General features: G+C 44.4%; 1 protein-coding gene across 1 annotated transcript in view; it reads left to right on the top strand.

The window, feature by feature from the left end:
- Positions 1 to 12,253, top strand: part of LOC145413282 (adenylate cyclase type 3-like) — a 186,824-nt gene that overhangs the window by 63,493 nt on the left and 111,078 nt on the right. Inside the window, exon 2 of the mRNA XM_080283011.1 lies at positions 4,701 to 4,850. Coding sequence (XP_080139137.1) covers positions 4,701 to 4,850 — 150 coding nt within the window. The remainder of the gene's footprint in view (positions 1 to 4,700; positions 4,851 to 12,253) is intronic.

Here is a 12,253-nt window from a genome sequence, read left to right on the forward strand (position 1 = left end):
GAGGAGCAGCAGCTGGTGTGGGGTGAGGCAGATGGAATGGAGACTGGTACGGTAAGCCTTAGAGTCAGGCAGAGAGAGGTAGACGTGTGAGGCAGAGAGGAGGTAGGATAAGGCAGGGAGAAGCAAAGTTAGGTAGGGTGAGGTAATGAGAGATAATGGGAGAGACAACTGTGGTAGGGGAGGCAGGGAAAAGGAATGAGGCAGGGGTAGAAGAAACTGAGCCAGGGTGAGGCAGAAGGGAGTAGCTTGTGACAGGGGGAGACAGTGTGGTAGAGGGAGAAGCAGAGGTAGAGTGTTGCTGAGGTTGGTAGGGTGAGGTAGGGGCAGACAGGGTGAAGCAGAGAGGGGTAGGATGGGGTATGCGAGAAGGTGGTTGAGGTAGCGTGAGGTAGAGAGGCATAGGTGAGGCAGAGAGAGTTAAAATGAGATGCAGCAGAGTCACGAGAGAGAGTTAATGTGAAGCTGGAAGTGGCTGCGAGAGGTAAGATGAAGCAGGGAGAGAGGCAGGTAAGGCAGAGAGAGGAAGGGTGAGGCAGGGGTGCGGCAGTATCGGCTGACAGTGATTGGTGGAGAAGCATAGGGAAGTAAGAGAGGGAAGAGAGGGGCAGTGTGAACCAGAGTGAGAGGTAGCTAAGGCGCAGGGAGGCAGGGTAAGGTAGAGAGCGATATGATGAGGCAGAATGAGAGGCAGGTAATGCACAAGGAGGTAGAAGATGGAGAGGGAGGTAGAAAGGCAGAGGGAAAGGGAATCAAGGTGAGGCAGGGGTAGAAAGACGATGGAAAGGGGTTCGAAGTAACAGAGAGAGAGAGAGAGAGAGAGAGAGAGAGAGGGAGGGAGGGAGGGAGGGAGGAAACTGTGGTTGAGGGAGAGGGGAGGGTAAGAGAAAGGGAAGGAGAGGGGTTAGTGGGCCTAATGAATCCAATTTGCATAGTAATGAGTGGGAGGCGTACTGGACCCCCCCCCACCCTTTCTTAATTGTCACACCTGCCCTCCCTCACCCATTATCACCACCACCATCACCACTACTACCATTGTCACCATTTTTTCCATCATCATCGTCATCACTCTCCTCCACCCATTATCATCACCACCACCATCACCACTGCTACCGCTGTCACCATTTTTTCCATCATCATCGTCATCACCCTCCTCCACCCATTATCATCACAGTCACCACCACCACTACCATAATTGTCACCATTTTTCATCATCATCCATCGACGTGGCAAAGCGACGCCCTGATGTGATGCTACCGTCTCCCCTTCAGTGTGAGGATTGAACTCGATGTTGAACCCGGCTGTTTTTGTGCTTTTTTACCCCTTTGCACTGTTTCTCACACACACACACACACACACACACACACACACACACACACACACACACACACACACACACACACACACACACACACACACGTCACCAGTGTTGTGTAGGGTTTTTGGTCTGGATTTCCCTCAATAAATATTTGTTTTACATATCCCAGGTCTGGTCTTTTGTGGCTAGTTTCCCGTAGGTCAGTGGTAGAATAAGATAATGCTACGGCTCCACATCCTTCCCAGAGTACTTCTTCGTCAGTAGTATCCTATTCTAGTATTAGTCTATCGTTAATGAGCATTCGAGATGGAGAGATGGCAGTTTTAGGCCAGGTTAAAGTAAAAGGGGTATAATATTTGTGGCTTTACCCGAGCACCCCTGGAGTGCGAATCTGGAACATATTTGGGACCGATTCTCTGCCGTAACTCGTATTTGTTTTCGTTCGAGGGACAAAGGGTATAATCTTTTCATGGCTTCCGTGCTTTCTGGGGGGAGAAATGTTAACCACGAAGAGAATTGTCAGGAGCTTTGTGTGTGTGTGTGTGTGTGTGTGTGTGTGTGTGTGTGTGTGAGAGAGAGAGAGAGAGAGAGAGAGAAAGGGGGTACATGACCATATTCCAGTAAATCCTGTGTAAACATAAGTCTGACTAACCTCTTACTTTGTGTGCCAGCCAGTCTCTCTCTCTCTCTCTCTCTCTCTCTCTCTCTCTCTCTCTCTCTCTCTCTCTCTCTCTCTCTCTCTCTCTCTCTCTCTCTCTCTCTCTCTCTCTCTCTCTCTCTCTCTCCAAAATTAGTTTGAGAATTATCTAGGTTACATTTTTAGTGAGCCAGAAAAATGGCACTTATAATTAGCGCACACACACACACACACACACACACACACACACACACACACACACACACACACACACACACACACACACACACACACACACACACACACACACACACACACACAGAGAAGGAACGAAATCTTTATCTTAAAACTCGCACATTGAAGGGATAACTCAACCCCCACAAAAAAAAGGATCATATTATTATTTATAAAAGTTTTTTTTTTTTTTACTAAGACCAGTGGAACACCCAATTAAGGAATGTACATGACAGCAGGACACTCGATACCTTAGAAAGAGAGAGAGAGAGAGAGAGAGAGAGAGAGAGAGAGAGAAATATCCTTCAACCACGTACACTACCAGCCCCGTATCCGCTAACCAATCAATTTTACTTACCAGAAATTAAGTCATAGAAGGGTAAGAGTGCCAACCTAATCCTTACTGACTTAAAGATTTGCTTATCAGAGAAGACATCACCTACACGAACACCCGATATCCGATATTTTCAGGTTCACAGCATCCCTTTGTAAATCTCGTCTTTGAATTCTGACGTTTTCCGCTTCTATCCTGTCTGGACTTTTTTCCCTGGTATCCTCTCTCTCTCTCTCTCTCTCTCTCTCTCTCGTCAGGTGTCCGTCGTGTTTTTGTTGGTGTCCCCTGCCACTCTTCTGGGCCTCGCGTCTCACTTCTTGCCACCCTCTCGCCAGTTCTTATAATTTCTTTCCAATACTTTCTCTCTCGTTTTCTAATCCATCTTTCCTCCCTCCTCCTCTTTCTCTCCATTCTTCCTGACCCTCCTTCTCTCCCCCCTTTTCCCTCCATTTCCTACCCATCTTCCCTCCCTACCTCCCTCTTCATTTCTTTTCAGTATTTCCTCTCTCACTCCTTGTCTGTCCATTTCGTTTCCTTCCTTCCCCCACGCTTTCTTCATCTCTTTCTCATCCTCTTTCTCTCTCTCTTTCCCTCCATTTCTTACCCATCTTCCCTTCCTCCCTCCCTCCCTTTGTCTCCTTTCCTTTCCCACCCTTCCTCCCTTCCTATAATTCAATCCTCTTCTTTCCCATCCTTTTTTCCTCTCCTTTTTTTCCCTCTGCATTCATTTTCCTTCTTTCCCTCCACTCTTCTTTTACCCCTCATTTCTTTACCATCCTGCCTCCCTCCATTTTCTCTCCAATTCCTTTCCATCCTTCACTCCTTATCTCTATTTCTTTCCCGTCCTCCTTCTCCCCCTTTCTTTCTCTCCCATCAGTCTTCCCTTCCTCTCTCTCTCTCTCTCTCTCTCTCTCTCTCTTTTGAGGTCTTCACACCTTGACGGAGACCTGCCGTATTTGCTCAGTATCTTTCTTCTTCTTTCGTCTTTCTTCCAAACACTTTTCAATCTGGTGCCGTTTCTTCATTTCTTCACTGATTCGCTTCAAACTTCGGCAGGCGCTCCAAAAATAAATCGCTAAGGAAGAGGTATTGGGGAGCTTCCTTAACACACCATACTTTGGGATCCTATGTTCATGCTGGTTCTTAAATCATCATGGCACTTCACACAGAATTATGCCAATATATTATAGTTTTTGACAATCCTTAATCTATTTACCAGTCTGTCTATCATTTCAGTTCTTTCTCATCCTTCTTCCCCCTTACCCCTTTTTTCCCATCATTCCATCTTCGTTTCCTTTTTTCCCTCCCTCTCAATCTTGCCTCCTCTCACCGTCTTTTCCATTTTCCCCGCCCTACGTCCTTCCTCCCTCTATCTGATTCCTTTCCCAGCAATACTTCTTTTCCTATCTTTTCTTTTCCCATTTCTTTCCTACTCTTTACTCTTCTCCATTTCTTACCTGTCCCTCCCCTTCTTTTCCTTCCAATTTCTTCCTTCCTCTCCCTCCTCATTTTCTTTCTGTTTCCGTCCCCTCTTCCCTCCCTCGATTCCTCATTGTTTTCTTCTTTATCTGTCTAATTTTTTTCCCTCCCATCCTCACTTTCTCTACTTTCCATTTCTTCCCACCTTTCCCATCTCTTTTTTGTCTGTATTTCTCTCCCTTGTTCCCCCCCCCTCCCCTCTTTTTCCATTTTTCTTCATTTTTCTCTATATTTTCCGTCCCTCTCTACCTCTGTTTTTTTTCTCTTTCGTCCTTGTCTCTTTTCTTCTCTGCCTTCTTTCTGTGTATCACTCTTTCTCCCCTCCCTCCCTCCCCCTCCTCCCTTCTTTCCCACTCAATCTTTCTCACACAAACATAAATCTTTTCTGACCACCGCACCCTCTCTCACTATCTTTCACTGTCCCCCCCGCCATTCTCACTCACTTTCTCAGTTTCTCACTTTCTGTCTCCCATGTGGTGACTAACTTCTCGCTGGTGACGGCTGCTTCTGTTGGATCTTATGTCTTAGGTCTCTTTCTCTCTCTCTCTCTCTCTCTCTCTCTCTCTCTCTCTCTCTCTCTCGGCTGCCACACTTCCTGACCTCTCCCTCTCCACATTCCCTGCTTCACTCATCACCCCTTCCTCCGTCCCTCCCTCCCTCCTTCCTTCACTCCCTCACTCACTCACTCACTGTCTTTTCAGGTGTGTGCCAACTTCGTCCTCGTCTCTGCCGCCACTCTCCTCGGCCTCATGTCCTACTTCTTCGCGGACAAGAAGCACCGTCGGGCCTTCCTCGAGACCCGCCAGTCCCTCGAGGTGAAGATGGTCATCGAGGAGCAGTCTAGGGAACAGGTATGGACTTTATCGGGGTGTATCGGCCTGTTTATCGGGGTGTATCGGCGGAGTGTAGGGTGTGTCGGTGTTGGATCGGGATTTTTTTGTAAGTATGTGTGCAGTTGTACTCAGTTGCTTTAACCCCTTCCATCCGATGATGTCGTTTATATGTTTATCCATGCCACTGCCTGTCGATTATATTCAGCTTAGAATAGCCTCTGGTAGAGAAGGTGCAGATCAAGACAATACTGCATCTATCACCCCCAGCCCTAGTAATCTCCCCAAAGCTGGTTTTCGCCTGCAGAGAGCAAGAATAAAATAGAAAATACTTTACTGGATTGACGGGATAAATCAAGGGGTGCATGAGATTGTAGGGAACCCCTGATTTAACCCTTTCAGCAGGAGAACGTCAGTGGTGGTTTATTTATTTATTTATTCATTTATTTATTTTATTTTATTTTTTGCTACTGGCGGATGATCTAAGGAATGACATGATTGGTTAAAGGGGTCCGATATAACCTCCATTTACTCCTTCACCACTGTACTTAATTCAGTAGTATAAAATCGTCTGATGGTATTAATATGGCCTATAGCATATATATAAAGACATCGTATTTGAGGGATTGGAGGGGTTAATGGGTGTCGTGTTTTAGCCCTTTCCTTTCTGTGACTTGAAGTTTGATTCTCTGTTGCCAAATGTTTTTACGCTAAAATATATATATTTTTATTGAAGGTAAATGTGATCTTCATTTACTTCTTCAGTGCAAAAGGTTTCTCTTCATTTTACTACAGTCGTCTGACGGTAGCTAGAAAACACACACACACACACACACACACACACACACACACACACACACACACACACACACACACACACACACACACACAAGGGTAATTGGATCGAAGGGATTAACTGCACTTTATCTGGCTATTGTATTGGTTTATACAGGCATTCAGAATCTGTTGTTATCCCATTCAGTACAGTTTTTCCCCACCAACAGTCAGTATAGTTCAGATATGGAGGGACTTTTTCAACCTGGAGGGATTAGACAAAGCCTTCAGTATCGCCTTTACTACACGAGACCTCCCCAAACTGACTACAAATTGGAGGTGGGAAGGAGAAAGAAAAGTCTGCATCATATTGTGCTGGGTTTATCGCGTTATAGCCGTCCTTTATTGGGTTATTTTATCGCTGTATTGGATTATATCGCCGCTGTTGAGGTATACCCCGGCAGTATTTAGGTATCCAGGGTTTCAGACATCAGGCAGATCGGTAGGTGATATTCAGACTTGATCGGGTAAATCAGAAAATGACATTCAGGCTTGATCGGGTATATCTGGTGACATTCGGAAGGTTGGCAGTCTGTCTGCACTTCTTTAACACCTTCCGCTCCATAGTCAGGTGTAATGTATCCTTGCTGCTTCCAGACGATTTAATTCAGAAGTTGAATAATTCCTGAAGTTGAATAAAATCGTCTGGTGGCAGTAGATCAGTAAATAAATTAATATAAACGTGTGCTGGCAGCTAAAAGGTTAATAGTCCCTCTAATTGTCATCAGTCCTTCTCACGTGTCATAACATCATTAACGTTTGGTGCGATGACGCCTTTTATCATTGCTTTTGGCATAGCTTTATACAGCTTTGGGGAGGTTTATTTTGGTGAGGTAAGTGAAACATCTCCGTGACCCCCTTGACAACGAGAGAGACTTCTTAAAATGAATATATTTGTTTGGCAGAAGCAGGAATACGGTGACAAAAGCGGCGCCATATTGAAGGATTTGTTGTGTGCAGTTTTTTTCCATCACTCACTCTGTTTTGTATTATATTTCATCAGCTTTATACAGAGGCAGATTGAAACTACAAATTTTCATCGTCGCCTCTGTTGTTCGTAATGCTCACTTTAGCGGTATTAATCATTCTTTTGTTATTGGCGCCCTTGTTCCGACTGACGGCTCTCAATCGGCTTTCACTGGCACCTGTGTGTGTGTGTGTTGATCAGTCTTCATTTTTTTGTGTGAATCTTTCTGTGTGAGTGAATGGTGTTATAGTGTTTGTGTTTATGGAATATTTCTCTCTCTCTCTCTCTCTCAACATTGCTTCCCACAGTGCCTATGTGTATGGTTCTCTTTCTGAATGTTTGATCGTTTTTATGGTGCTTCATTGAGTCACATTTCTGCCTTTGTGCATCTGCGTTTCTCTTCGTTTTTTTTTGTATGGTTCTTCGTATGTTTATTTGTGTGTGTGTGTGTGTGTGTGTGTGTGTGTGTGTGTGTGTGTGTGTGTGTGTGTGTGTGTGTTTCTGTGGACATATGCGTGTATAAATGTTTGTGTATGTTTTTTTTTCTTCGGTGTATTTTCGTAGCCATGTATGTCTTTTCCCCCAAGCGTGCTTTTCCCAGCCCACCTTCACCACCGCCACTAACAAGCCATCAGGGAAGGCAGTCCGGCACACTAATTGTCAAACCACTGCCCGCCATTTCTCTTTCCATTAATTACTCTTTTGTGGCGCCAGACGAGGAATTTGTCCACGCCGTGTTTGGTTTCGGCAGTGTGGCGCTCTCACCTGTGTGGTAGTTTGGTAGGATGTCAGGTAGGATGTGGTAGGATTATGTGATGTGGGGGGATGGTTTGATGGTGTGGTAGGAGTGTGTGGTAGGATGTGGTAGGATTATGTGATGTCGGGGGATGGTTTGATGGTGTGGTAGGATTGAAGTGTTGTCAGGAGATGGTGAGGTAGGGTAATGTGGTGTGGGAGGATGGTGTGGTAGTGTGGTAGGATTGGAGAGTTGTGTGGAGGTGGTATGGTAGTGGTGTTGTGGTAGTCGGGTGTGTGGTATTGGCAATGTGGTAGTAATAGAGAGGTGTGGTGTGAGAATGTGGCTTTGGAAATTCTTAACACCCCTTTCCTAGCGATTTTTTCTGCTCTTTTCAAATTAGTATCCTCTTGTATGTTATTGATGCAAACTGTTGATACTAAAACGATATAAGTAGCATACAAGAGGGTGTTAAGGTGTAGTATGCTAAATAAATCGCTGAGGAATAGGTGTTTGAAGCCACTAATGCCATCTAAAGTACAACCCATAGTTGGTGGTGGGGTGCGTTGCGTGACTGTGGTGTGTGGTGGTGTGATGGTGTTGTTGGTGTGGTGATAGGGAGGGTGTATCGTGTGGCTGTGACGTGTGGTGGTAGAGAGGGTGCGTTGTGTGACTGTGGTGTGTGATGGTGTGGTGGTAGGTAGGGTGTAGTGTGTGGTGGTGTGATGGTGCTGTTAGTGTGGTGGTAGGTAGGGTGTGTTTCAGCGTCTGTGATGGTGTTGTTGTGCCGTGTGTCTGTCAGGTGTGTTTTTCGAGTGGTGTGTTTTGGCGTAATGAATGTGTAGTGGTGCTGACAGGTTGTGAGGTGAAGTTATTGCTCTCTCTCTCTCTCTCTCTCTCTCTCTCTCTCTCTCTCTCTCTCTCTCTCTCTCTCTCTCTCTCTTTCAGGCATACAAAGAAGGATTGAATAACGTCAAGCTGCGTGGACATAAAGGTATTGTAAGCGACATAAACGTAAGCTGTTGTTAATAAAAAACTTACATACATTTTTCATTTATATTTTAGTTTTAGTAACATGATAATAGCCTTCCCTTTTAAATGAGAGAGAGAGAGAGAGAGAGAGAGAGAGAGAGGCGATTCGCTGTTCGAGAGAAGGAGATGGGAACATTGCAGTGGAGGAAGGAAGAGGAAATATCAGAGAAAGGATGGGATGAAAGATAGAAGTGAAGGTAGGAAAGGGGAGGAAGAGGAAGATACAACAGTGAAGATGAGAGACGGTGTGAGAAGGATTAGAGAGGAGAGAGCGTGAGCCAGACAGAGGAGGGTTTTGAATAGAGAAGATGAAGGAGAGGAGAGGGGCAGCTCTGAATGAAGGGATTTGCCTCATAAAGCCACCATTGTCGTTGTGTATACCGTATATATATATATATATATATATATATATATATATATATATATATATATATATATATATATATATATAGTGTGTATGTGTGTGTGTGTGTGTGTGTGTGTGTGTGTATAAAAGAGAGAAAGAGAATTAGTTGAAAATAATACTCTGATATAAAAGTTAATTGATTACAAAGAGATACTGTAATGTTGGCGGAAGGTGTGTGCGAGAAGTGTTATTGTAGTGTCTTGGAGTGTGTTGTAGTGTCCTGGAGTGTGATGGTGGGGTGCGAAGTGGAGGTGAGGAGGGGGGTCAATGGTTTAAAGACCACCTGCTAGAAGGGAAGTGAACTTGATTTACGGAACTGGATAATACTGCACTGTTCTGTCTTAACAAAATGGGGCAGTGAGAAATGAAAAGAGGTGGAAGGGCAAATATGAGGTGTGTATTAGGAGGGTAGCTTGAACTGGTGGGTGGGAGCGGCGATAAAATGTGAAAGACAGGCCTAGTGGTATTGCTATTGTCGTATCTTTGCTTAAGGTATGAGATTGTGCGTCTGGCAATGGGTAATAAAGGAGATTGCCGACAAGATTACTAGCATGAAAGTCTACCAGTTGTATCCCTTGTTCAGTATAGAGTATTGTCAAAAGAGAAGCACTGTTATATAGCATCTGTTTCTCTTCTTTAACACGCTGAAACACAGGATGAAAAATTTTGTTCCTGTGTGCTGTATGGCTTGGGTGTCGTGGTTGGTAGAAGTCTTGGGTTGGGGAAGAGCATGATGAACGTGTCACGGTTCAAATCTCAGAGATGGTGGGAAGTGTTTATACCTTATTTAAATGCCACGGAGAATACAGGGCGCAGGTACTTAGTGAACTGGACCACGATAACCCAGCCTCGGGCCCTATGGAACCACCGAGGGCATAGTAAACGTTTGGTAATTAGATTTTTTTTTCTTTTCGTAACTTTTATCTTCTATTATTATTTTCTGTTTTGCCACTCATTAAAGTAAAATATTTGGCCATCACACCTAGCTATTTGTTGCGTCATACTAGCCACATCTGTGCGTTAACATTATCAGTGGGCGCCTGTGGTGTCCGAACGCACTACTCATCAGTTCTGGAGAATGAGGACCAATGACTCTATAAACAGTGGATCAGAATCAGGGTTGCTGCTTCGGCTCTTCACTTCTACGCAGTCATTTCCCACGCACTTTCTGTTGCCATGCTCCAGCACTACAAGTGGCCGCTGATCGTGTGCACGGGACCTAAGGGTGGCGTTACTGTTATTCTTGGCTGTACCAGTCCTGAATAAGAAAGTGGAGTGGGGGAGGGAGGACAGGGTTTGTGAGGATAAGGGGCTTGAGGTGGGGTGGGGTGGGCATTGGGAAAGAATAAGGGACTTGGGGTGGGGTGCGGTGGGCATTGAGGAGGAATACGGTGGTGTGGGAAGGGGTTGGAGGGGGAGGGGAGAAGATGGGGACGGGATTGAATATGGAGGGGGAGGGTTACATCCGGGATTAGGGTCGTATTTTCATTGGATTAGGAAGCTGCCTGGCGCCTCTTTCAAGTCAGTTCCTTTGTGAATATGAAATGTTAATATCGCCTTGTATGGATTGTGAGGACCATATTCTGATTAGCTTTGAAGGCTTCGTTATATCTCTTACTCAGCGACTTAATCTCTGTATTACACCTCAGTATCCTCTTGTACATTATTAATTCAAACACTGTCGATATACAAAAATAAATAGCTCACAGAAGAATGTTAGGGAGTTGTACGCTAAATAAGTTGCCAAGATAGAATGCTACGAAGCCTCTGTGTCACCAGTAATACAACAGTTAATATAAAGAGGCCGATGAGACAATGGTAATGTGTGTGTGTGTGTGTGTGTGTGTGTGTGTGTGTGTGTGTGAAGGTAAGAGATGGATAGAGAGTAGTCATGTTGTAAGATGGTGCGTGCGCGTGAATGTGTGTGCGTTTATGAGAGAGAGAGAGAGAGAATATGACAAAGAAAATAACAGAGAGGGAAGAATGGAGAAGGCATGTAAATTCAGACCAAGATTAAAGCAAGAGAGAGAGAGAGAGACAGAGAGAGGGGGGGGGAGAGTGAAAAAAAAAGCTAGCTCTCAATTTATTCTACCCATTCCAATCCCATCCGCCCACAAAGGGAGGCAATTTCGCTTAGATGTCTTCTCGCTTCGGATAAGGGGTAAATTGTGTGGATCTTGATATATCGAGAGAGAGAGAGAGAGAGAGAGAGAGAGAGAGAGAGAGAGAGAGAGAGAGAGAGAATTACACAGCTGACACAAACCTAACGATTCGCTCTAGTTATTCTCTCCTTTTTATACCGTAACTGGCTACATCCAAGAAGAGCATAACACAGCAAAAGATCTCCCTTCCCTTCCAACTCTCCAGCAGTCAGCCGTACAGGAAAGTCGAGAGAAGGAATATATTGATGGACTGAAATACCCTAGGATGATATTTTTTGGAATGAAAGTACATACAACGCCAATAATTCGCAGGGTATACCTTCCCCGTCTTGAACTACCATCCACCACCATCTCGTCCCATCCCGCTTATTTGTCGCCATTCTTTCACTCAGTCCTGGAAAATTTTAATCGATTTAGCTAAAGACAGTATTGCACAGGTAGGGATAATTTTTCAGACACGCCAACGTAACCATGATCTAAGACTTTTTTGTGTTAATGGACTTCCGTGGACCTAAATGTACCTGAAACGCCTTAAATGTTGTATCTCAGAAACTATTTGCTCCAACAAGTTTGATTTTTACCCCACGTTTTCATGTACCTGACCTGGTTACACCCACATAGTCCTAAATCGACTTGCTGGACCAGAAGGGACGAGTATTGTCTGAAATGGTCTTGAAATGAACTGGCTGGGTCTTGATTGTGCCTGGGATTGCCGTAAGCTGACCTAAATGGCTGTGAATTATCCTAAATTAATGGGCTTGGTGCTGAATGGTTGTGAAGGGTAAATGAATGGATATATAGCCTGCTTCACTGGACACTGTTGATAGCTGTCCTAATTTGTGCTTTCGTGTACCTGTTTATGGCGTCTTCCTTTCCACCCCATGTATGAGGGAGAATGATGATGATGATGATGATGATGATAATAATAATAATAATAATGAGTTCCAGTATTAAGGTTACACTCTCAGCTGATTGACTAATTTTTAAATCATTTCACTCATAGATCTTTTACATTACTGGTTATGCCGGACCATCTCAGCCAGAGGACTTTTTTTTTAAATAATATTTTCCAGCTGCCAGAAGATTCATTAAGTGTAGGGAAGACTGCACTAGATAAATACATAGCCTTATTTAACCCCATCACTGTTCAATGTCCTTCGTAAATTAAGGGAATCGTGTGGAGGTAGTTTGAAATGATAAAGGAGTCAGAGTGAAAAGGTTTATTATTTTCTATACTAAAATTCTGCTCACACACACACACACACACACACACACACACACACACAC

This window comes from Coenobita brevimanus, chromosome 95, assembly GCF_032717465.1.
Source record: "Coenobita brevimanus isolate Jiangsu-jjx chromosome 95, ASM3271746v2, whole genome shotgun sequence".
NCBI classification, from domain to species: Eukaryota; Metazoa; Arthropoda; class Malacostraca; order Decapoda; family Coenobitidae; genus Coenobita; species Coenobita brevimanus.